Here is a 26462-nt window from a genome sequence, read left to right as displayed (position 1 = left end):
ACTGTTGAGAAACGTTGGGGGCAGAGACAAGGGGGCAGCTGCAGAAGAGGTGCAAGGGCCACATGAAATTTCCTGGAGTTCCAGATTTGGCCCATGGACCTTTTGTTTGACACCTGTGATCTAGGGTATGACTTTTCAAGATTTCTTGCTGGTAGAACTTAACAGGAGGGGGATTGAGGTGTTATGGGATACTCCAATAAATGCACTTGTAACAGGAGGACACTCTTGTCTAGGCTAGGCTTTCCTAAACAGACTTTCTGGCAAGGGTTAAAAGGAATCATCGGCATCTTTAGTGTGGGCTCTCAGCTGTGACAGCCGGGTGCCCAGTGAGCATGCGCGAGAAGCGCTGTGCTTTGTGAATAGTACGGCATCTTCTGGGACATGACAAGTCCCAGAAGACGCCGGACCAATCACAAAGTGCAGCGCTTCTCGCGAATGCGCAGTGGGCACCCGGCTGTCAAAGGAAGGACAACTCCGCGGAAGTGGAAGCGGATACCTGTCAAATTCAGGTACCCGCTCCCCCTCCCTCCCCTAAGGTCCGCAGTCTCTTAGTCATTCCCTGTACTGTCTGCAGTCTCTGGTCATCTCTTTTACTGTCCGCAGTCTCTGGTCATCCCCTGCACCATGTTCCGCAGTATCTGGTCATCTCCTGTACTGTCTGCAGTCTCTGGTCATCCTCCGCACTGTCCGCAGTCTCTTGGTCATCTCCTGTACTGTCCGCAGTCTCTTGGTCATCTCCTGTACTGTGTCCGCAGTCTCTGGTCATCTCCTGTACTGTGTCCGCAGTCTCTGGTCATCTCCTGTACTGTGTCCGCAGTCTCTGGTCATCTCCTGTACTGTGTCCGCAGTCTCTGGTCATCTCCTGTACTGTAAAAGAGAAGGGCGCAGCGCTAAAACACAATATAATTAAACCATATACATATAAAATGGTGACAAAGTGCAAAAAACTGTGCATAAGAATGGTGATAGTCCTTTAAACATCATAAATGGTGACTGGCAAAACGAGTGTCTTCCGGTGATCAGAATGACTGAATCATGCACTCACCAGATGCATAATTCAAATATGCATATAGATGGTATCCCGATATCCATACGCAGTTGTCTCATAAACGGATTTGGTCATCATCTAAGCGCAGCAGTCCATCCAAAGGATCCTCCAAAGGATATAAAAGAGAAGGGCGCAGCGCACAGCTCTCACACTGCACAGCAACACATGACCACAAGCCTCCCATATCGGAGGCTTGTGGTCATGTGTTGCTGTGCAGTGTGAGAGCTGTGCGCTGCGCCCTTCTCTTTTATATCCTTTGGAGGATCCTTTGGATGGACTGCTGCGCTTAGATGATGACCAAATCCGTTTATGAGACAACTGCGTATGGATATCGGGATACCATCTATATGCATATTTGAATTATGCATCTGGTGAGTGCATGATTCAGTCATTCTGATCACCGGAAGACACTCGTTTTGCCAGTCACCATTTATGATGTTTAAAGGACTATCACCATTCTTATGCACAGTTTTTTGCACTTTGTCACCATTTTATATGTATATGGTTTAATTATATTGTGTTTTAGCGCTGCGCCCTTCTCTTTTATATGTCTTTTTAAGTCTTTTGGTACTTATTGGCGCATAGCAGCTTTTCTATCTAGCGCTCACTTTATTTTTACTTTTTGATCTCCTGTACTGTGTCCGCAGTCTCTGGTCATCTCCTGTACTGTGTCCGCAGTCTCTGGTCATCTCCTGTACTGTGTCCGCAGTCTCTGGTCATCTCCTGTACTGTGTCCGCAGTCTCTGGTCATCTCCTGTACTGTGTCCGCAGTCTCTGGTCATCTCCTGTACTGTGTCCGCAGTCTCTGGTCGTCCCCTGTACGGTGTCCGCAGTCTCTTGGTCATCCGCTATACTGTCCACAGTCTCTGGTCATCTCCTGTACTGTGTCCGCAGTCTCTGGTCATCTCCTGCCGAACGTCCGCAGTCTCTGATCATCTTCTGCAGTATGTCTGCAGTCTCTGGTCATCTCCTGCAGTACGTCCGCAGTCTCTGGTCATCTCCTGTACTGTGTCCGCAGTCTCTGGTCATCTCCTGTACTATGTCTGCAGTCTCTGGTTATTTCCTGTACTATGTCTGCAGTCCATTGGTTCAGAATATTTTTTTTCTTGTTTTCCACCTCTAAAACCTAAGTGCGTCTTATGGTCAGGTGTGTCTTATGGAGGGAAAAATATGGTATATTGACATATATTTGAAATGCTACAATTTTGGCCATATTCAATATATTTCAATAAATATATTACAAAATATATGAAAAATATTTTTAAAAATACATTTAAAATATATTGTATGTCTTTAAAAATACAAATCTACATTTTTGGAATGCATTTACAAATATATGTAAAAATATATGTTAAAAAATATATATTTTTTTAGAATGTATTCTTCATATTTTTTGTAACATATCAAAAAGTCATTTTTTCATATATTTTTACATATATTTTTAAATGCATTCCAAAAATGTAGATTTTTATTTTTAAAGACACAGTATATTTGATTGTATTTTTGAAAATATTTTTCATATATTTTGAAATAAAAATGCATTTCAACGTCCAGTATATATATTACAGAAATATATTTTGAAATATATTGAATATGGCCGAAATTGTAGCATTTCAAATATATGTCAATATATTTGGGCAGAATATTTTAAAAATATATTTCATATATATTTTTCTTCCATGTGGGAGGGCTGTGGAACTTTTTTAAGCAGGACAAGAGACAGAGATGCTCCAGACCCCATACTATTTATTTTCTTACTTGCCATTTACTGAGCACACTTCCCTATGGATTGGCTGAAGCACACTAAATATTCAAGCGGCCCATTTGCCTCTCTCTGTCCACTACGTTCTGAAAGCCTCCAGAATGCAGGAAGGAGCAATCAAACTTTCGCACTCTGCGAAACTAAGAACAGCCCAAAGGATTTAATAGCTGCTCCAATGGTTACAGAGGAGCCAAAAATAACTAAATGTACCTACTGTCTAGCGGTGCTACACATATGTGCACAGTTTGTTCATCATGTATGCTAAGGGATATAGTTCTACTTGATCTGTATTTATTTAATGATCTGTAGGTAGGTTTGACCTGGGCTCTTGTCTACTTTCATGTACCCTCTCTTATCAGCGGCATCCTCATATTAAATGTCCAGGACTGGTAGTTCTGGTTCGTCAGATTACAAAAATGAGGATCAAAGACTATTAGTAGCCATTTATGCTTTCTGGCTTTTTTGGTTTTCAAGGACTATTTTGCTGTATGTCTGAGCTGCATCTGTATTTTCAGCAGTGTTTAATACTTTGGATGTAGTTGTGCCCATAGCCAGCTGGAAAGCTGTTGCAGTATTATTATTATTATTATACAGGATTTAAATAGCGCCAACAGTTTGCTCAGCACTTTACAAAATAAAAACAGTACGTTATACATTATAAGCATGGTTGTTGCACATATTGTTCTTTAACCTCCCTAGTGGTCTGATTATGTCCACATTTCTGAGCTTAAAGTGGTACTTTTTTTGCATGGAAATATGTATTTTTTTTATTGTAGGCCTGTAATTTTTAGGAATAACTCACTGAAATCTGTCCGAACAAGAGTCTAGTAAACATCCTGGGTAGAATAAAACTTGAAACACGAAATCATAAATTATAATTTAATAAATATTCATAAAAAATAATAATATAATAATAATACATTTTATTCAATAATATAATCAAACCAAAAACACTGAAATTTGAAATATAGTGCCAAGTTCGCACATCACTGAGCAAAGTCGCAAACTCGTTTTCAGTGTCTGATCACGAATTTCCCCCACGAATCATTATCACTCAATTCTGCAAGTAGTTCTGATTTACTATTGCTGTTCTCTAGCTGGTCTAAAACCGCTTTTGACTAAAAGGGACGCTTTTTGGACGCCATGGACATTTCTCAGTTTCCAGGCAGAAAGAACAGTAAATATGCAGGCAGGGCACAGGACAAAGCACTAGGGACAAAATGTATGTGAAATGCTTTGATACAGTAATGTTATACTATGTGATTTTAGTGATTTTAGTGAATGTCACTTTTTGTCATTTTCAAATTTCCCGCCATTCCGTCCCCGTACGTCTCGACGTCGCAGGGGACGGAACCCTGAAGACAGATGCCGGCATCCGCCGGAGAACATTGCCGGGGACACTGCAGGAGGGACATTGTGGGAGCGCAGGACAAGGTAAGTGAAGAACAGATGCCGGAGCAGCGCCGCATGGTAAGCCCGAGTGTAGCTCGGGGATACCGCTTGTGGTACTGAAACTTTACCCCGAGCTACACTCGGGAATACCGCCAGGGAGGTTAAATAACATGCTAACACAATCAGCTGTTGGTTTGTTTACAATTTTGTGCTCTTTTGTGAATGATTTTGCACCAACTAGCCATATATTTGTTTACTTTATGAGTGCATAGGAAACAAATTGGCAAATTTGCGTGAAAACCTAATGTTTGCTATTCAGGCTTCTGCGGTCTGTCTCTGTAGCAGCAGGCAGGCAGGGCATGGCCCGACAGACAAAGATTCACACTTTCAGGAAGCAGTCAGATTCCTAATAAAGTCATACAGGTTACAAAATGGAAAAAAGGTGTGTTTTTTTTTTTTTAAAGCTGGGAAACATGCAATCTTCTACTGCCGCAAAATTTTAATTTACAAAGTGAGATCTGGTGACAGACGCTCTTTAGAATGCAGCCAAGTATTAAAATTTTTACAAAAAGTGTGCTCAATATCGTCATGCCATGTATGCATATTCATTTAACACATACAAGGTAATCAGGCATACAGATGAAAACTAAAATACCTTTTCTCCATCAAAAGGTGTATAATTAGTCCTTTTCTTACGTCTGATATAATTTAAATGCTTTAGGTTGGATACCAGAAGTGATGTGCTTCTAGTCTGTGAGATACAGCTATCTTCATCCTGGCTAATGTTACCCTCTGTAGATGACATCATGTTTTTTCTCCTTTTCAAATTTTATGTGCTGGGTTTCACATCTGAGGAAATAAAGAAAAACAAAACTGTATGCTTCAATTTTAGCCATCAGTTTGACATGGACCTTGTTCACATAAGTTTTGCAAGCTGATGTACAGCACGAGTTCCAGATGTCTGCTCAGTTCAAGGTGAAAAGGTATGAATGGAACAACTCAATACATAGTAGCACTCATTGAAGCATGCACTTATCTTCAAGCTTCATTGTGCTGTCAAAGGCAAGGTAGGCCCATTGACTTTCATAGCACCAACCTGTTGGAACCTGACTCAATGTCACGCAAGCACAGGATGTACTTCTGCAATCAGCTCTTGTGTGAGCAAGGCCTAAACCACAACCCCTATATTTTCATTTTACCAATGCTAAATATACAAACTAGGGTGGACCTGTCCATTTTATGCATATTTCTATGTAGTAATAACCTCAAGTGTATTTTATTAATACTATTAAGGCCTCATTCACACAAATGTCCTCTTGCCTACACCCGTGCAAAAGGCTGTCTTTACCCACATGAGAGGCACAGGAGTCCCACACAGTTGTGTGCAGGTAGGCTATTTAAAGCGATTCTAAAGATAATTTATTTTTAAAATAACAAACATATTATACTTCCGTGCTCTGTGCAATGGTTTTTTGACTCAGTGGGAGCCAATGGCCCCTGCTATCGTTGCTGCCTCTCTGTCCATGGCCTATACTTACCCTTGTACTCCATTGGTCCACATGTGCTGCTTTCGGTTTCCTGTCCTGAGGCTGCGTGGTTACCTACCTTGGGATCCTTGATGCCTCCTCCTCCCAGTTACAGATGCACGAATGACTGTAATGCATGAGAATATCTATACAGAACAATTTGCCAATTTGCCAATTATTGTGTGCTATGTCCACTTCTCCATCTTGCTGCACTTAGATTGCGCCCCTTTCCCTTCTCTCTTAGCTATTGCAGGTGCCATCTAGACCATATCCAGTGTATCCACTGTGGCAGTTTCTTTGGTGTCCTCCTCAGCTAGGAATTCTTTTGGGAACCATGATAAGCATAATTTGTTTTACTTCATGTGAGTTGCTTATTGTTTTCCTTTAATAAATGTTCATACACCCACTACACTTCACAAATTCAATAATTATGAAAAAACCTGTGAAAACATAGTCTCCAGAAACCAAAAATGATGCACTCGTGTCCAAAGGTAAAGTCATTCCTAATAATGATTTCAATAAGGAAAAAATCCCAAATCCTAGTTAGCGAGCCCTCCAAATGGCTCCAACGGATAATGTGAACCTCAAAAAAAGAAAAAACTAATATAGTGCATTACCCTCATAAACAAAATGATCAAAATTAACAATATGCAATATGCTCTGTGCAACTTCAAATCAAGCGTGACCACCTAAGGGAAAAGTGAACTCTGTGTAACAACTGTGATGGTGAATCACTCTTTTGAATAAAATTATCCAAGTGCCAATAGCCGTGTACACCTCTACAGTGTAAGGAATAAATACCCTTACCAAATGGCCATAAAACCACGCCTTAATACCACAAGGGGTATATTATATTTGTTCCAAAGACTGCCTTTCCAGCCTGAGTATTAATCTTTATGATGTCATCACAGCCTCATAGATGTTTCTTCTAGAAGTCATCAGGGCTTTTAGCTGGAGCACTCCATAGTACTCGTAGTACCTATGCTCCATTGATGTACATGATATATGGAAAGGATATAGTGTAATTCCGTATATAATGTTCAGAATATACTTTATTATTGCTCCTACATTAATAAAACCTTAAAAAACGCCATATTCCCATGACTCCAAAACCATATTCTGAACATATATGTATATTCTAACTTGGGCAGCACAGTGGCTAAATGGTTAGCACTTCCACCTGGCAGTACTAGGGCCGTGGGTTCGAATCCCAACCACGGCACCACCTGCATGGAGTTTGCATGTTCTCCCTGTGCCTGCGTGGGTTTCCTCTGGGTACTCTGGTTTCCTCCCACACTCCAAAGACATGCTGGTAGGTGAATTGGCTCCTGTCTAAAGTGGCCCTAGTATGTGTATGTATGAATGTGAGTTAGGGACCTTAGTTTGTACGCCCCTTGAGGGATAGGGACTGATGTGAATGTACAATATATATGTAAAGCACTGCGTAAATTGACAGCGATATATAAGTACCTGTAATAAATAAATAAACTTTGGACACAAGTGCGTATATTTAGGTTTTAGAGACTATATTTTTCACGGGTTTTTTCACAATTATTGAATTTTTGTATTTCAGTAGGGTTTGAGCATATTGAGGTATTATTAAGAATATTACACTTTCAAGGATGAAAGTTAGACTTGTATGCTATAGGGTGTTAGCTGTTTATTCGTATATTTAGTTGGATACTGTATGTATTTATTTACCCACTACACTTCCTCTGCACACTCTGCTCCTTTTGTCAAAGGCTAAAGGAGCCACTTCCTGATGTAATTAAGCAGTATACTGTAAACATAAGGCAGCAAAAGTGGTGACATTGGAATACATACTGAACCACAATGAAATAAAAGCAAAAGGTGAAAGAACATCACACCTGGAAACACAAATAAAACAAATATACAGTTGTTATAATAAGTATTGAACACTTCACCATTTTATTAAATATATTTCTAAAGGTGCTATTGACATGAAATTTTCATGACATGTCTGTAATAACCCATGCAATCCATACATACAAATAAACCAAAAGGACCACTTGTAGAGAACTTCAGAAAGATCTGGGAATAGCAGTTTCAATTGTTTCAAAGCAATAAGTAACGCACTCAACCACCATGGCCTGTATGCACGCTCACAACGCAATACTTCATTGCTGAAGGAAAAACATGTTTCAGCTCTTTTAAAGTTTGCTGCACAACATTTAGACAAGCATGTGAAATACTGGGAGAATATAGTCTGGTCGGTTGAGACCAAAATTGAACTCTTTGGATGCCAATATACACACCATGTTTGGAGGTCAAATAGCACTACACATCACCCCAAAAACACCATACCAATATTGAAGTTTGGAGGTGGGAACATCATGGTGTGGGGCTGTTTTTCAGCATATGGTACTGGCAAGCTTCATATCATTGAAGGAAGGATGAATGAAAAAATGTACCAAGACATTCTTAATAAAAATCCACTGCCATCTACCAGGATGATGAAGATGAAACAAAGGTGGACAGTTCAGCAACACGATGATCCCAAACACAAAGTCAAACAAACTCTCAATTGGTTTCAAAGACAGAAAATAAAGCTGCTTGAATGGCCCAGCCAATCACCTGACTTGGATCCAATAGAAAAATCTATGGAAAGAACTAAAGATCAGAGTTCACAGAAGAGGCCCACTGAATGAACCTTCAAGATTTGAATACTGTGTGGAAGAATGGACCAAAATCACACCTGAGCAATGTATGCCACTAGTTTCTCCATACAGGAGGCGTCTTGAATGCTGTCCATTACCAACAAAGGATTTTGTAAAAAGTATCAAATAAATTTCAGTTAGCAAGTTTAATACTTTTTCCCCTGCGTCATTCTATTTTATTACACCTAACTTAGTTTCTGAGTGTATTGGTTTTAGTTTCTTTGTATGTATGGATTGTATGATTTGTTACTGACATGTGGTGAAAATTTCATGTCAATAGCACCCTTCTAAATATATTTACCGAGAAAAACGGTGATGTGTTCAATACTTATTTTACCCGATAAATATATATATATATATATATATATATATATAATTTTTTTTTTTTTTTTTTTTCATATAATAATGATACTTTAATAATTTAGACTAAAATAGCCTAATTTAAAGTGGAACTTCAGTCAGAAAATGAAGTCCAGATAGATCATGCTGGCCCCTTTTGCAACTATATCTATATAAAACATTAAAAATAAGTGTCTATACTGTCTTAAATCCTGTAACACAATATGAACATGCAGTGCACATGCTCAGTTTCCCTCTATTTTTTTGGCACTGTGTCAAAAATATAGAGGCTGATATGCTGACAGCTTAAAGATTTACTGTTGCTCAGGAGCTCTAGGCTTCAACAAAATGGAAGCCTCTGACAAGAAGAAACAGAGCAAGAGAATGTCACCAGTACACCACAGATCTCCAGACCAGGTCCAAAGCTTTATTCAGCGTTCACATCAATATAACAAAAGCAATGTTTCAGAGCCTTGCAGGACCCCTTTGCCAGGCATGTGCCGAAGAAGTCCTGCGATGCTCCAAAAATGTGCTTTTATTATAATGATGTGATGGCTGAATAAAGCTTTGAACCCATTCTGGAGTTCTGTAACATGCTGGTGACATTCTATTGTTCTGATTACATGCAGTTCCAGCTGGTTGTTGCAGCAGCACCCTTTAACACCTACATTCACTTTGTAGGAATGTATGTGTTGAGAATAGTATGCTTGAATGGCAAAAAGAAACAGGAACAATGATGGAGGCAATTTACAGCACACACTCATTTTGGTAGCATAATAATTCATTTGGAATGTATGTTCCTTGCTAAAGTTACGGGTAAAGTTCTGCTTTAAATATGAGGGTAATGATATTATATGGCCACTAGATGGAGACAAAATAGTAAGTTTATAAGTGAACCTATAAAAACCTATATATCTGCATCAGGCTAGTATCTAATATGTAAGGAATGAATGAGTGACCTGAAAAATTATACAGCATAAAGGTCCATTCCAGGGCAGTGTCTTAAACATCATGTTTGCAATCATCTTACACATGTATGGTCACATTCCACAAACCCATCACACACACATACTTGCCTGAATCATGGGAATATTCTCCCTGTAGCATTCTATTACCTTTTAAATTGCCTATCTACATAATAACCTCAAGCATTCACAGATCAATTCACAGGGATTTGTGAATGGAAGTGTGTTGCTATGACAATTTTAGTGATTTTTTTAGCATAAATATTGAGTAACATTTTTAGGACCATGCATTGTTTTACAAACTTGGCCTCCCCTATTGGTATGCAAATTAACTTGTTGGACTGGTTCATGAGCTTAGAACAGGAAATGATGCTACAGGAAATGATGTGGGCAGGAAGTAGGTGAAGGATAAAAAAACAATCCATGTGTTGGAAGAGAAAGAAACAGTTGGTTGCAGGACTCTGAGAAGTAAGGAGTCATAAGAAGACTCTATCAAAGGAAGAACCAAGTTAAGTAACTGTTTAATGTCTGCCATTCACAGATATGGTTCATGCTTATTTGCTAGGAAGTAGGTAACATTTTGCTTGTTGCATATATATCTGTCAGTCTTGTATTGTATTCCTATAATTGTAATAGTTTGTGTGTACATCATTTTTGTTTAGTAAAAGCACATTAATACACTACTGAGGTTTCTAAACTTCCTTGCTTTATTGCAAATTGACCTTAAAATATGCAAAGCAAAACAATTGGGGTTCATCTGGGATTTCAACTAAAGTTCAATAAAAGCAGACCCAGGGGCGGACTGACAACTCATGGGGCCTCCGGGCAATAGGGGATCATGGGGCCCCAGTGTCCTTGCCCAAACTCAAAAAAGCCTATGAAAAAAGGTACCAGGGGCATATCATGGGGCCCCCTACTGACCCCGGGCCCTCGGGCAGTGCCCGAGTTTCCAAATGGTCAGTCCACCCCTGAGCAGACCTGTTTTCTATAGTGCTTTCTGTTGCTTGTGGTGGGAAAATGCTGTGTAAGCTGTTTAGGTAAAGTAAGGCTTCACAGGTTTCTGGTGTCCAGCACGAAACTTGCACCCTGCCTACTTGGGCCAGAGACAGTATATGGATGTCTGTTGCAAAGGAGCTTGCTAGGTATGCTTCTCCTTTGAAGAGAGCTCAGAGTGATTTTAACTCAGATTTTAGTCTTAAAAGTTTTGAGTTTGGTAAGGGAGAGATGAGAGCAGTAGCTGTGTTTTGTTTGCACTGGCATGCTCTACATACAGAATTTGAAAAAAAGAAAACGGCAGAGTTAGAATGAGACTTATAGTAAGAGCAGCATGCAGTGGTGCCCGAGTGTCTGGGGGACACTGCAAGCAAGGTAGAGGATTTAGAAAGTAGGGCACTTAAAGTGAAACATGCCAAGGCTTCGAAGTACGTTCAGACCACTGCAGGCAGAGCTGAAGATCTGAATGAGTGGTGTGCAGCCCTCATTATCAAATCTATTGATGCCCTAAGAAAAGACAAAGACCCAAAGCCTTAAAACAGAAGTAGGACATGTGCTACTGTTACTTCCCAAAGGGCCTGAAGCTGGGAATCTGATCAACTCAGAGATGGTCGAGTTGGATCAGATAATAGGAAGGCAAAGCTTATGATCTCCAGGAGACAAATGTGTACTGATGTAAGGGAATCCCTCTGAGACGGCTTGTGAATAGACTTGCGCATGTGCACAGAAATGCACGATCGTGCACACGCACAGTGAAGATTGGCGCCAGACGGACTATTTAAAAGGTGCCTCTGCCTGTGCTGAGTGCTGACTGGTCTTCAGCTGTTCCCCGTTTCCTGCTCGTTCCTGTGTGATTTCCTTGTTGCTGACCCGGCTTGTTCCTGACTTTACTCTGATTACTCTCCTGCTTGATACTGGTTCCTGACTTCGGCTCTGCTCCTGACTTTGGCTTGCTTATGATTTGGTACCTCGCTGTCCGCCAGTTGATGACCCTGGCTATTCCTTTGACACTGCTCCTGTCTCCCATCCCTGCTTCCTGCCTTGCTCTGGTGCACACCTGGCGATCTACCATACCAGCTCTGCATATTACTACTGTGCCTGAATCCGAGGTTCATCAGTCTTCCAAAGTCTCCAACTGCAAGAGCTGCAAACAACATTTGCTGGCGCTCTTGAACCCCTGGTCCCTAGACACCCTCTGTTCCACTTCCAGTGGGGTCAGGGCTAGTGACACAAGTGAGGTCGACCTCGTCATTTCGGTCTCCAATCAGGTGCGTGACAACTGACTTACCTAAGGTGGGTGTCCCTAGAGAGGAAATAGATGGGTTTGTTACACCAGCTTTGCTTAAGAGATGGAAGCAAGTGACTGGGAATGGTAGATTCAATCACATTAGATGTTTTTGTTGTCATAGACTGGGGCACATTGCTAGAGGGTTGCATGCTGTGAAGACTGACAAATAGTAGGCCAGTGTTCCCAGGACAGCAGAGAGATGCAGACATTATTTTTGATGGATTGGCAACAGTGGGAATCCTACAATAGTTTACAGTTAGAAATAGGCAGATCAAGAAATGTGAGCAGTGAGCTCTATTTTTTGGCACAGTTGGAAGAAACATATAAGCTGCTTCTTTGTCTTTGCCCACTTCATTACAGGACACTTTCACCCTCTTCCTGCCCAGGCCAATTTTCAGCTTTCAGCACTTTCACATTTTGAATGACAATTGCACGGTCCTGAAACCCTGTACCCAAACAAAATTTTTATGATTTCGTTAACACACACAGATATTTCTTTTGGTGGCATTTAATCACCACTGGGTTTTTTTATTTTTTGCTAAAAGATCACAAATTAAAAACATTTTTTTTCTTTGTTTCTGTTATACAATTTTGCAAACAAGTAGTCTTTCTTCATAAATTTAGGCCATAATGTATTTTGCTACATATCTTTGGTAAAAAAATAACACAAATCAGTGTATATTATTTAATCTGTACGAAAGTTGTAACGTCCACAAACTATGGGGTATACTGTACTATATATCTGAAAATGACACCTGATCTCACTTTTCGAGCCCTGAAAAAGCCAGAACAGTACAAATACCCACAAATGACCCCTTCTTGGAAAGTAGACAGTTCAAGGTATTTATTAAGAGGCATGGTGAGTTTTTTGAAGTTGTAATTTTTTTGTTACAATTTTTTGGAAAATTAAAAAAAAAAAGTACAGATGTCAATATATAATTATAATATCAAATAACTGGTGTGGTGGTTATCAGGGACACTGACTGGTATGACTGGATTGGACTGTACACATTTTTTAATAATATTTTTTCCTTTTTTATCACATTTTTCTCCTTTTTTTATATACTATGACCAAAGCAATACAGTGTGACCATAGTAACATTTTACTACTCTGGGGAAGTGATCAATATTTTTTTTACCCATTATGATTGCTTATAACAGTGAATTTCCCTGTTATAAACAATCATTTTTACTGAATGAAATCGATTCATTCAGTGTGTTGTATTGTGATTAGCTGTGATTGGCCACATCTGAGCACATGGTACCGATGGGCTGTGATTGGCACTGTCTGTACCACTGTGGCCAATCATAGCGAGCAACAGAATAGTACACAATGGATGGCATGAATGAAAGCCATCCATTGTGTTCAATTCTTATGTGATCTGCTGTGAATGGTCTCAGCGATCACATGGTAAAGCAGCGGGCCGGTACAGTGATCTGTCCTCGGTTGTGTCCGTGAGGTAAGTTCTGGGAAGGACATCATAAGATGTCTACCCAGAATGAGAGAGCTCCTGCTCAGCCGTCATTTGTTTATAGGCTGGGCAGGAACTAGTTAAAGTGGAACTACACTGCTTTTGGGCATCACAAATTAGAAACACTATTTATTTCATTTTTATTACTCAAAGCAAGCTCCCCATCCATCCATGTCTCCATGCTTAATTTTGCTGAGAAATCACTTTGAAAAAATACTATACCCATTGCATTTCTGGCAATGTTAAATAAGAGCAGGGGATTCATGTAACATTTACTTCCTGGAATCAATCTGCCCTTAGCTCAGGCATAGGACATCATCAGGAGGTGGAGCAGGCAAATCGTAAGACTAAGCCAGATAAGATGAGGCAGACCAGAAGAAAAGATGAGAACTGGATGAAGATGCAGATGATTTTCTGATGTTGGCTGAATTGGAGTGGACTGTCATCTGAGCATTCCTTATCGTCTGGAGGATAATGGACATTTGTCTGGAACTGTCCTTCCATCTATGTTACACAGACTGCCAAACACATTGCTAACCCAGCTGAGAGGAATGTTGCAGCTTGTCCAGGGACAAAATTCTGATCACCCAGAATATCAGGGGTCGAAAGGGACATTTTATGTCCCATTTACAATACAGGGAGTTTATTTTGCCCTTTCCTGGACAAAGGCTTTTGTCAGGAAGGGCAGGCCAATAGATGAGCTTGCTCCTCTGGATGAACTGCTGTGCACAGGTAATACTGTGCATGTTCCCTTTTGTGCTTGCAGAAATTGGCACTTGCTAATACTAATGCACATTCTCGTGCGCACTGGCGCTCATGTGCACTTGCGACAGATGTTGGTGCCAAAGGAGCTATTTAAACTGAGCTAGTGCTCAGGATCAGTGCTGCTTTTTCTTCAGCCTCCTTTGTATTCTGTGATCCTGTATCCTGATTCCAGTTGCTGACCCGGATTGTCCTGACTACCCCCTGAACGCTTCCTGCACCAACCTCGGCTTGTCCTCTTACCTCCACTTCTGTCTATTCTATTGGCTTCTGCTTCACTGATCGGCTTCCAGACCCAGCTTTTACCTTGACCACACTTCTGCCTGTGCCCTGTGCTTGATCCGTTCTGCTTGTGCATGAACCATCCTGTCTGACTCTGCTACTTGCCTGCTGCCACTGACATCTGCCTACGACTCTTCTGTTCCTAACTTTCTTCAGTCTGCTACCAGCCACTGTCTCATCTGCCTGCTGTCCCCAGTACCAGTCTTCTTCAGTCTGCTGCCCAGATGACTGCCAGTCTGCCTGCATTACTGAAGACCCCTGACGATTTCACCTGCCCAGTGTGCACACCTGCTCTGCTGATAGCAAGACTTACAGGCACTCCTGCCACTCTGCACTCCAGCGCCTCCTGTTTACATTAATAGGGGCCCTGAGTCAGAGGTGTAAGAGAGATCTTCCTCATCATATGAAGCTCTGTTACCAGGTAAACGATAGCTTTAAGAGCTGCTGAGAATTGCTATGTTTCCAATATTTTCCAATATTATGCTATAAAAATGAAGAGGTGGAATGTGTTGCAATGGCTGTTTTAGTGATTTTTATACCATGAATATGGAGTAACATTTTTACAACCATGGATTGTTTTAGACGCTAGGCCACCATTTGTCTGTGGTGTACGCCATATTGTGTCACGGGAAACAATCACACCGGTTTGGCTTTTTACTTCTTTAGCTAACTGCAGTAAACTTGCATGGCGATTTTCTTCAACCCTTTTCATCAGAAGACGCTCATGTCGAGGTGTTAACTTCCATGGACAGCCTGGACATCTCTGTGAGATGGTTGCAGTTCCAGTTTTATTAAATTTCTGCATCACTTTTGCTACAGTATCCTGACTGATAAGTAAAGCTTTGCTGAGCTTCTTATAGCCTTCACCTTTCTTTTGTAATAAAAATTTACACCTTGTGACATTTCTCCTCCATGTGGTGCCATTTCTCACAGCATGAAATGGGAAGGGGTTTTCTTTGTTAAGTAATACTCTTTTATAATCAACTGTTTCTGCAGCCTATTTAAAAAGGATCTGTAGTCACCCCATGGCCAATCACCCCTGCTACACTATTGTGCAGCATCTTGTTCATCTTGTTCATCCGCAGCTGCTCTGACAGTCAATGTGTCTAGGCTGTCTGCTATGTAGCTCAACTGCTGCCTCCTCTGCCTCATCACATGCCCCCAAAAGTAATCAGCTGAAGGTGGGCTGGCGTGATCACCCTTGGCTGGCCACACCCCCTCACTAGTACTGACCAATCATGTAAAGAGGAAAGTACTACCAACTTCCTGGAGGTGGAGTAGGGGAGGGACCTGTGGGTTTGTCTGTAATGTGTTACCTGGCACTGCGGTATGGGATTTGCTATAGTCTGAACCATCAACTCTCAGCTGTCCGTGACAGACCAAAATTTTCAGGATTCTGCCTGGGGATGAGCTCCGAGTGGGACATTGGTCTTATATTCTGGACTGTCCCAGGCATTTCATGACTGTTGGCAACTATAGTATAAGTAAAGGAAAAATTGGTTCTTCATTAAGTAAAGTTAGATCCCTACAGCTTCAGAACTGGGGAGAAGTGTTAGAATAGGTAGAGGACCCTGGGAAAAGAATACGCCCAGGAACCCAATAAGAAGAGGGAGAAGGCTGATGATAGTAAACAGTAGGACACTGCTGAGATTCAGGCTAGGGCGTGCCTAGAAAAAAGATTGGGCCTATGTGGCTGACAGCTGGCACAGAGGTGCCCCAATTAATAATTTGGGCTGATGTGTTTTGACTCCTACTCTGTAAAAACTAAGGGGGAGGGATATATGACAGGACAAGGCTTTGTCACTGCAAAAATATAAGAAAATTTGACAGCAGATTCACATTCAAGGTAAATACAATGTTCCAGACAAGTGTTTCTGGGCAGAGAAAGCTGTGTCTTTCGCCGGATTCTATATTTCTGGATCAATTCAGTATCTGGGTTTTGCTAGATGCCTGCAACCTGGTTGACTACACAGGTGTGCAGTGTCATGGAATATTCAGGCCTGAGGATAGCTCAGATCTTCTAGTTTGGAGACCGCTCCTAGTGTGGGAAATGGAAGGTCTCACCTGCGGTCACAGGACTGAACAAAAGCCAAGAGACAGAAGTCTCATCAAGGGGTCTGAAATGGACCTCCCAATTTGGAGACAGGACTCCACCCAAGAGCCAGGAAGGATTGCTGTGTGCATTAGAGAGGAGCTACGTGCTCTGAAGGTCTTTAAGATGTGTGCACTGGAAAGTAGCTGTGTGCTCTGAAGTTCTTTAAGCTGTGTGCATAGAAGAACCTGTGGTCTGGGTGACCAGTGTCAAGAGAAGAGGTATTGCTGAAGAGAGCCAGATGGCTTGATATTTTGTTACCCATTTATGCTGTGTGCAACTGAAAGCCCTGTGTAGGGAACTTTATGTTGGACTTTTTTTTTTGCTTTCTGCCATTTTAAATAAAAGTGGGCTGCCAGGACTCGCTTTATAAACTCATCTACCACGAGAGCTAATTAACCCACGTCACAAGGTGCAATGTTGCACTCTGGGACTTGTAGTGCTATGACACTTGGGAGACTCAAACTTTTGCTATACCTACCTGAGAGCACTTGGAGGCAAGAGGAGGCATATAGGTGTTCCTACATGGCTGCCATCAGAAGGCGATATGGACAAGGTAGCTCTGTGTGTCTAGAGGACTATGAAAGGAGTTGAGCGATTATATGGGTGGGAGTTTTGAAATAGTGCATGCAGTTCTAGATTATGTGGCTTGCTACTGGGGCACACAGTAAAAAGGATGAGCCAAGAGACTTGGCAAGAGGACCCCACAAGAAGAGGTTCAGGGCTGCTCTGTGCAAAATCATTGCACAGAGCAGGTAGTTATAATATATTCCTTATGTGAAAAAACACCTTCCACAGTGGTGTTGTGAACACTAAACCAAAAACATGTGCAAATCAAATATAAATAATCAAAACACATCCTTATTAACATACAGTTAGTCCATCAAATCTAGTGGGTGTCACATTAAGTACTCCAAACTTCTTGCCACTTTACATCCCAAACCAACACCACCAAGTGCTCGGGAGACAACATTCCCTTCTGGGTGTATACTCACCAGACCCACATGCCTTCCACTCTCATGGTTGCAATGTATCACTTGTTTCCATTTAAAGGCACCACTGTGTAAACTTTCATAAACCTCCTTAGTCCTCTACACCAGGTATCATTGCCATGGCAAGATAAAAAATAATCTCCAATGGTAGAATAACCAATGTTCATAGTTTTATTTAAGTGAAAAGCCACTCACAAAATAAATAAACTAAAAATTGCTTATCATATCACTGTGGATTGACATCAGATGTGGGCAGCTGTAAACTACAAACAGTTAAAAATCCTACAAACAGTTAAAAATCTCTTTTCTCTCCTGGTCCTATAACCAAATTCCACCAGGGATTTTATATCTTCTTTAGGGCCAGTTCACACTACAAAACGCACTCCGTATGCATTCCAGATATGTTTTAGCTTACAGTTCACACCACACGCAGTTCTGGTGCAGTGTTGATGTAGTTTGCTATGTTCCAGTATGGTTCTGTGCAGAAAAAATGCAGCATGTTCTTATTTTTCTGCACCAGAAACTGACTGCACTGGTGTGAACAAAGGCCATTGGAATATATGTAAAACACTGTGCATGCATTTTTGGATGCAGAAAAAAAGTGCACTGAACTGCATTTGATGTGAACTAGTCCTTATACATATTGGTGGGGTCTTTCTTCAGCCTACAATATGTCGCCTCATGTGATATATTGTCAAGTTGATGCTGGTAAAACTCTCTATCCATAATTACAACCCCTCCCTCCTTGTCAGCTGGTCTAATTATAATGTCCCTCCTTTTCTCTTTCAATCCCTACCTAATATGGGGTGGGTTAACATTTCGTTTCAGTACAATCTGGTCCAAATCCCTTAAAACCAGATTTTTAAATACTTCCTTACATTGATTACCAGCTATGGGGGGATTAAAGGTGGACTTATTACGGAGACCACTATTCACACCAGCTCCTGCCGATACTTCTCTATTTACTGAACCCCCGGATTACTTAAAACATTTTTTTTTTAAATTCAATGTCCTAATATATTTATGAGTATCAATATACACACCAAATTTATCAATAGACTTTTTTGGGGCACATTTCAATCCTAACTTTAAAATGTGTAGTTCTTTTTGAGTCAATGTAACTTTACGGATGTTATAAATACCTTCATTCATTGTTCTCTTTATTATTTTTGGATCCTCCTTCCTGCTCTGCATCCCTTTCTTCTTTTGGTCCTACTTCTCCCTTTCCTCCTTCCCTCATGTAACTGGGTACAAACTTACGCCCCCTGGGTGCCCCCCCTTCCCCTCCCAAACAGAGGGGATTTATTGGGTGGGGGAGCAGGGTACCCCTCATCTCTATACCAATCCAAAGGTTGGTATCTATTAAACATCGACACCTGATATTGTCCCTGATGAAGATTATAATCACAAGGACCATGACCCCGATGATCAAATTCACCATGATGAGGGTAATGGTTCTGATCACCATACCAATGTGTCCTGATTATTGCCATAGCAGTGGGTCCTAATCACCACCACACCACGTCCTGATCACCGCCATACCAGTGGGTCCTGATCACCGCCATACCAGTGGGTCCTGATCACCGCCATACCAGTGGGTCCTGATCACCGCCATACCAGTGGGTCCTGATCACCACCATACCAATGTGTCCTGATCACTGCCATACCAGTGTGTCATGATCACCGCCACACCAGCATCCTGATTATCACCATACCAGTGGGTCCTGATCACTGCCACACCACGTCCTGACCACTGTCATATCAGAGCTGTTGCAGCTAACTGTGAGTCATTTTCAGCCTTTGTACACAGTTTACACACACGCACACACACTAACATTGCCAGTCAGCTCATGATGTCCCTCATCTCTGCCCAACAATGTCTATTGTGAAACAACCACAGCCACCCATCTGTCCTTCATTGCAGTGACATCAGACTGCTGTACCCTAGCACCAGTGCCCCGATTACTGCCACAACATTATCCTGATCACCGCCACACTAACATCCTGATCATCATCATACCAGTAGGTTCTGATCACCACACCAGTGTGTCCTGATCATTGCCACACCATTTCCTGACCACTGCCCTATCAGTGGGTTCTGTTCACTACCATCGTGAAGAGAGAGAGCTGTTGCAATGGTTTCCCAGCACCAGTGTCCTGATTACTGCCACACCATCATCTTGATCACCGTTATACCAGTGGGTCCTAATCATCACCATAACAGTGCTTCCTGATCACCACCATACCAGCGGGTCCTGATCACCACCATACCAGCGGGTCCTGATCACCACCATACCAGCGGGTCCTGATCACCGTCATACCAGTGGGTTTTAATAACTGCCACACTAGTGTCAAAGCCATGTCCAAAAAATCTACACCAGGGAGGAGGCTTTCCAAATTCTGAGTATGACAGATGAGAGTAGCGAGGAACTAACACTGTCAGACTCAAATTCTGAATATGAGTTCTGTATCTGATTCAAAAGAGGAGAGGGTCCCAACAAAAAGGAAAAGGAGCTCTGAGGAGCAGCAGGAAACCACCTGCAGCTTAATACCTCCCTCTGACATGGCTGGTACCAGCAGTGCAGTTCACCCATGTGAAAGGCCAAGTACTTGTACTGAGGTGTCTCGTCAGGCACCAGGGATTAAGGCCCATACTGCTTTCCCAGATGCATTTTTACAACCCTGTGTGGCTGCCTTCAAATTCAGGAGCACCTATAATCCCCCCATTTATTCAAGCAGAAACCCAAAATTTTATGCCCATTGATTTTGTTCATTCATTTTTCTCTGAAGCATTTTTTAATTCAGTTGTGGACCTATGCAATCATTTTGCCCAGCAGTTTATCACCCAAAATACCAGCTCGGTTTATGCCCGTCCGCTTGAGTGGAAACCTCTCACAGTTCAAGAGTTTAAAGTGTTTCTTGGCCTCACACTTAATATGGGACTAACAAAAAAAAATTAACTGCAGACTTATTGGTCCACTAATCCCAATTATCATATGCCACTCTATTCCGCGTGATTATGCCTTTTTACACGTCAACGATAATTCCCTGCCTTCCCAGAACTTACCCCGAAAATGACAAACTTTATAAAATTCAGCCATTGCTCAATTATTTTAACCAAAAATGTTCTGAAATGTATTGTCTTGACAAACATATCTGTATTGATGAGACCCTCTACCTTAGATATGGGGTTAAGATGTACAAACTCTGTGAAATGGCCACAAGGTATTTGTACAAGTTCTAGGTGTTTGAAGGAAAGGACAGTCAATTAGAGCCTCATTAATGCCAGCCTATATGGGGAGCAGTGGAAAAATTGTATGGAACCTTGTATTACCCCTCTTCAATCAGGAGTACCACCTCTATGTGGAAAACGCTTACACAAGCCTGCCCTTTTTCCTCCACCTTTATCTCAAGAAAACTGTAGTCTGTAGCCCAGTTTGACTCAATCTGAATGCTTTCCCACAACAACTGGTTGCCACCAGGCTGAACAGGGGGAGTTAGAGTTTGAGAAACAAAGAGATCTTGGCCCCTACGTGGTGAGATAAACAAGATGTGCATGTCTTTTCCTCTATCTACAGCAACAGCTTATAGGAAATTCAAGCAAGGCATGGTCCCATCCAAAAACCCCAGTGCATACACAATTACAACCTGTTCATGGGGGGAGCGGATTTAAATATCAAATGTTACAGCCCTACTTACCCACCAGATAATCAATTCTCTGGTATAAAAAAAGTATCCTTCTACCTTTTCCACCCAGCCCTATATAATTCCTACATCGTCTATCAGACGTCCACACAAAGACCAGCCACCTTGTTACACTATCAGGAGGAGATTGTCACATCTTTCATCTATCAGGAGCCCCATACTTGACAAAATTCACTCTAATGCAGTGGGCAGGCTCCACAAAGGCATTTCCCCAATATCCTCCTCTCTACCTAAATACACCGCAAACCCCCAAAAAATGTGTATGCTCAATAAATAAAATTTAATGTGACACCTGATACTGTTGTCCCCAGTGTCCCTCCCAGCCTGGTCTCTGTATAGAAAAACATTTATGTATCTACCATACATCACTACACTATTAATAGAGTATGGTGAAGATATTTCTCCAGTGTCCTCTACCTGTCACTTCCCTGCCATGTTTCTGTCTCCTGCATGGATCCATTTGCCTGCCTTTGTCTGCCACCTGAACTGACCCTGGCCTGTTCATCAACAATTCCTCTGCCTTCCACCTGAACTGGCCGCAGCCTGTTAATTGACCATGCCTCTACCTGCTGCCTGAACTGAACTCGGCCTGTTGATCGACTGTGTTTTTTGCCAGCCTCCTGCCCTGCCACTGTAGTAGTGAGATTCAAGACAAAACAGGGGTCTCAAGTACATGAGGGGCTCCAGAGTAATGTTTCCTTGTGGAGAAAAATAAGTATTTGGTATTATTCGGGTTTTGTAATTCCAGAAGCAGGGTCTGGAGACCTCTAAGAGATTTGGGTGGGAAGAAGCCTACACCCTTTTATGCAGTCTTACCTAACCAAGGCCCTAACCATAAAGGTTCTGCCTGGACTATTCCTTTGACCACGTCTCTGCCGGCTGCCTTTACAGACTCTGGCCTTTTTTTAGACCATGCGCCTGCCTTCTGCCTGGACCACTGCTTACTACATACTAGTAGCTTATGCCTGCTTGGCTTTTACAAACCGGGACTGCTGTAGGTGGAGCTACACTACGTTATATGGACTAACCACAGAGGTGACCATTACAGTATATTGTTTCATATACAGTGTTGGCTGATTTTTGTGATACACAGGTTGCAATGTCCGGTACATAATCAGTGCAAAAATGATAATGGTCTCACACATGTGGTATCTCCATATTCAGGAAGAGTAGCAGAATATGTTATTCATTTTCATTTTCCTTCCGAATTTTCTAAAAACTTGTGCTATAAGAACTGAAGTCTTCAGAAGACTCCCCATGCCTCTTAGAAAATACCTTTGGATGTTTGCTTTGCAAAATGTGGTCGTTTTGTGGGTCTTTCCACTGTCCTAGTGCTCTTGGGCCTCCAAAATGAGATATATTGTCAACAAATTAGATGTGTAATTTTTCTCTCTGAATTTTGGGTCTCTCTATGTGGCTAGGCTGTGAAAAAGTCTCACACTCGGTAGGAATAGCAGAATGTGTTTTGGGGTGTAATTGTAAATATGCCTGGGCTGTGTGTGAGAAATAACTTGTTAAAATGACCACTTTCATAAGTTTGCATAAATTTTGGCAAAAAATTACAACTTTATAAAAGCTCACCATACCTCTTAATAAATACCGCAGACTATCTACTTTCCAAAAATGGGTCATTTAGTTGGTGTTTGTACTGTCCTGGTATTTTAGCAACTCAAGAAATGATAGAGGTAGTCAGTACATCAGGACTGATCAATTTTAATTTTCAAAAAACCTCCAAAACTCTTTTTTTGAGCCAAGCATTGTGCATTTTTGCCTAGATTTTTAGTGTTTACAGCACATTTGTTGTGGGATAGCTTGCTTTGCAAACGTGCACCTGCTACATGGGGTGCTATTAACATTTAATGGCAAAGCAAGCACCATGTGCATTACATTTGCAGCTCATTTCTGAAACGCATGGCAAAGCACGCATTTTCTGTTCAAAAAGACACAGATGTGATTGAAGCCTCATTGTGTAAGTGTAAACGCACCAATATCACGTTTAGATCCCATTCCAATTCAGAGCCAAAATGTCCCATGGCAAAGTAGTTCATGGGACATTTTGCCATGTTGTGGTATGCTCATTTTTTGTGTATTTGCTGCATTTGAAGCTAATTTATTCACGCAGCAAAATGTGTGTTTTCTTCCTCATTTGGGGTTCCATTAATTATTAATGGCATTGAAAGCACAACTAGTTCATTATAGGTGTAAAAAAGTGCCCATACACTATACAATCTGATTTGGAAGGAAGAATGTAGCAACCGAATGCATGTACTCCTGCGCTGGAATGTGGGCTCCCCGCTATTGGTATCCCCACATAGATTAGAGAATGTAGGCCTTGCTGCCCTCAACAGACCAGGGAAATCCAAAAGAAACTGTGTGTAGAAAACAAAAAGAGGGAGCGCAGGCCTAGTGCATTACCTTAAAAATAGGATTTATTGAAAAAAGTAAAATACTCACAAGATAAAATTATGTAAAATCAGATATACATGGGAAACATGTCACAAAGGATGCAAAGTGGTACAGGAACCCCTGTGGGTGGTCTGGCGGGGGACTGGGAGCCTCTGGATAGCTGGTGGCTGACGCGTTTTGAGGAAGCACCTCTTCTTCAGAGCCAATGTGTGTCCCCGCCCCCCACAGACACACACATACAAGCAAAAATGCATGCATCAGGTGCTCCTATGTACGAAAAAGACAACTGTGCTACACATTTTAGGTATTGCCCTGCACACTAGACTGAGAGAAATAATTCTAGGGCTATCATTCATGGTTAACTCTAAACTAATGACCTGTTAAGGCTTTTGGAATGTCACCTTTGGACAATTCTGGGGACCTTAGTTTTTCGCCACAAGTGTAGTTCTAAGGCTTGACACAATTGGTATTTATTTACCTGATGCAACCTTATCGTTTATATTTTACTAAAAAATTGGGTAAAACATTGTTTCTATGCATTAAAATTAAATTATTTATTTTTTTATTAAAATAAATTAAATTAGTTATTGTATTTTTTTTTTTTACTGAAAATGAAGAAATGGTTGAGAAACCATTGCTCTAGTATTGTGTGTCCAAAAAAAAAAGAAAGAAGGAAACTAAGAGCATTTGATTCTCCAAGGTCTCTGCTTTGAGAACACATATACATAATACTTGAGTTTTAAACTAATATTCAGGCCTAAAATTTGCAGGCCAACACGTGCAAAAATGCAAAAACGTCTTTGGCAGTGAAAGCAGTTAACAGACAAAATATTGTATAAATTAATTTAGAAAAGTTTAGGGTTTAAATTTTTTATGAATACAAATTCCATGATTATGAAAAAAAGAGAAATTTTTAGTTTTAAGACTGCCTATTGGCCACACTTGGGCATTGTTTAACCACTTGCCCTCCTGAGCATTACTTTAACTGACAATTGCGTGGTCATGCAATGCTGCACCCAAATGAAATTCTTTCGGTGGTATTTGACTGCCTGTGCGTTTTTATTTTTTGCATATAAAAAAAAAAGTCCGATAATTTTGAGAAAAAAACAATATTTTTGACTTAAAAAATGTTTTATTTTGTCATAAATTAGGCTCGCGCATGCCCCCTACCTGGTAATGCAAAATCGTGTGTGTGTATTTATATATATATATATATATATGTGATTATGCGCACCCGTTCACCCTGTAGCAGCATTTCTGCTATAGGGCAGTCGGGAAGTGGTTGATATATTCCTATTTTATGCACATTGTCATAAAGTTGTGTAAGTGCTTAAAATTTGCTGTGTTCATTTTTCTTTAAGAAAATAAATTTGATTTGCATTATCCTTTACACACATGGAGGTTGATTTACTCTAGGCAAACCGACTGTGCACATTGCAAGTGCAGTTGCTGCAGAGCTTAGTAAATTAAGAAAAGCTCTGCTGGCTTTTGTGATCTAATCATGTGCAAGCAAAAATACTGTTCTTTTATTTTTCTTGCATGTGATTGGGTGATTTTTACAAAGTGAGGATTTACCTCGTGTACTAATCTCTGGAGCAACTTCACTTGCAGAGTGCAACTGCACTTCCAAAATGCCTTTAGTAAATCAACCCCAAAATGTCTGAGACAGCACATCATTTATTATATAATGAACATCACACACAATGTCAAATAAAAATATTTTGTTGCATGCTGTGTTAGCCAAATAACGTATACATCTATTCTGGATAATGGGAAAGTTTAATTTTACACATTTTTGTATAACTGGTAAAATAAAAGTATTAAAAAGTATTACATTGCACTGATATACCATATATACTGTATGTATTTAAAAGAAGAAAATATACTGTAGGGTAACATATCAATATGACTACAGATACAGTCTATTATGAATGACTTTTACAGCTGCAGGTATATATCTATAAGACACATGGCAAACATATAGCTTTATTGTTATGCTGAAATTGCAGCAATTTTTTTATTTAATCAAAAGGTAACAAACTAGGGACAGTAAAATACAAATAAAATAGACTGTACCTTGTCACTTGTCCTGCTCAAATGTGTTGTTACCTGGATCCTGCACACAAAGAAGCCACGTTTCTCAGGCTTGAATTTAAAGCACAATTCACGTGCCTTTTTTTTTTTTTTTTTTTAAAACACAGGGAAAATGGAAAAAACTGTCAATAGAGAGAGTGCTTTTCAGAAACATTAGCTAAGATGCCTTTTAAAATACTACAGTTTAGGGATGGTTTGGCAGAAAACCAACATCACTGAATGCTGTAGTGGTTAGTATACACCATAAAAGTATCTTTGTGGTAAGAAGTGTGTAATATAATGATAAAGAGTTACAATTAGACAGCAGAACCTGTGAATAACATCATTTTTATCAGCAGCATGAACATGTACTTACTGCTTTCACTGCAAAGTCATCCAATGTATCTATAGGAGGTTTGCTGCAGTGGGCTGAAAATGCAATCTCATCGTTGCTATACTGTAGTGTCCTATTACACAGCATTGGTTTAAAGCTGCAGTCATGAAATTAAAAATCCTTAATAATAAAAAATTAATAATAATTCCTCCGTTTATTACCAGTCCAAAAAATATAAGTATTTACAGGCCTTTTTTGCTAGAGTAAGAGAGAGTATAAAGGATTTTACCTGTAAATTGTGTGAATAATATATGGAAACCTGAATGTTGATTTAAGTTTATAACACCCAAGAA

General features: G+C 40.7%; 1 protein-coding gene across 5 annotated transcripts in view; it reads right to left on the bottom strand.

Annotated features, from left to right (window-relative positions):
- The window catches only part of TRPM2 (transient receptor potential cation channel subfamily M member 2), a 211715-nt gene extending 185488 nt beyond the window's left edge, over window positions 1–26227 (bottom strand). For 3 of the 5 annotated variants that reach the window (XR_016311706.1, XM_089670093.1, XM_089670113.1), the window contains exons 1-2: window positions 26152–26227; window positions 4858–5051 (exon numbers count right to left, since the gene is read on the bottom strand). Coding sequence is in view for 4 of the 5 variants with exons in the window: in XM_089670093.1 (XP_089526219.1) it covers window positions 4858–5010 (153 nt within the window). In the remaining variant the exon portion in view is untranslated. Of the gene's footprint in view, window positions 1–4857; window positions 5052–25778; window positions 25920–26151 lie in introns of those variants that run through there. The other 2 variants (XM_089670102.1, XM_089670119.1) reach the window with 2 other exon arrangements.
- Window positions 26228–26462: the final 235 nt, after the last annotated feature.

The sequence above is a fragment of the Staurois parvus genome, unplaced genomic scaffold (assembly GCF_062004578.1).
Source record: "Staurois parvus isolate SC_StPar_1 unplaced genomic scaffold, SC_StPar_1.0 ptg000011l, whole genome shotgun sequence".
Taxonomy (NCBI): Eukaryota; Metazoa; Chordata; class Amphibia; order Anura; family Ranidae; genus Staurois; species Staurois parvus.
Note: the sequence above shows the minus strand (reverse complement) of the source record. Positions and strands in the feature narration are given on the sequence as shown.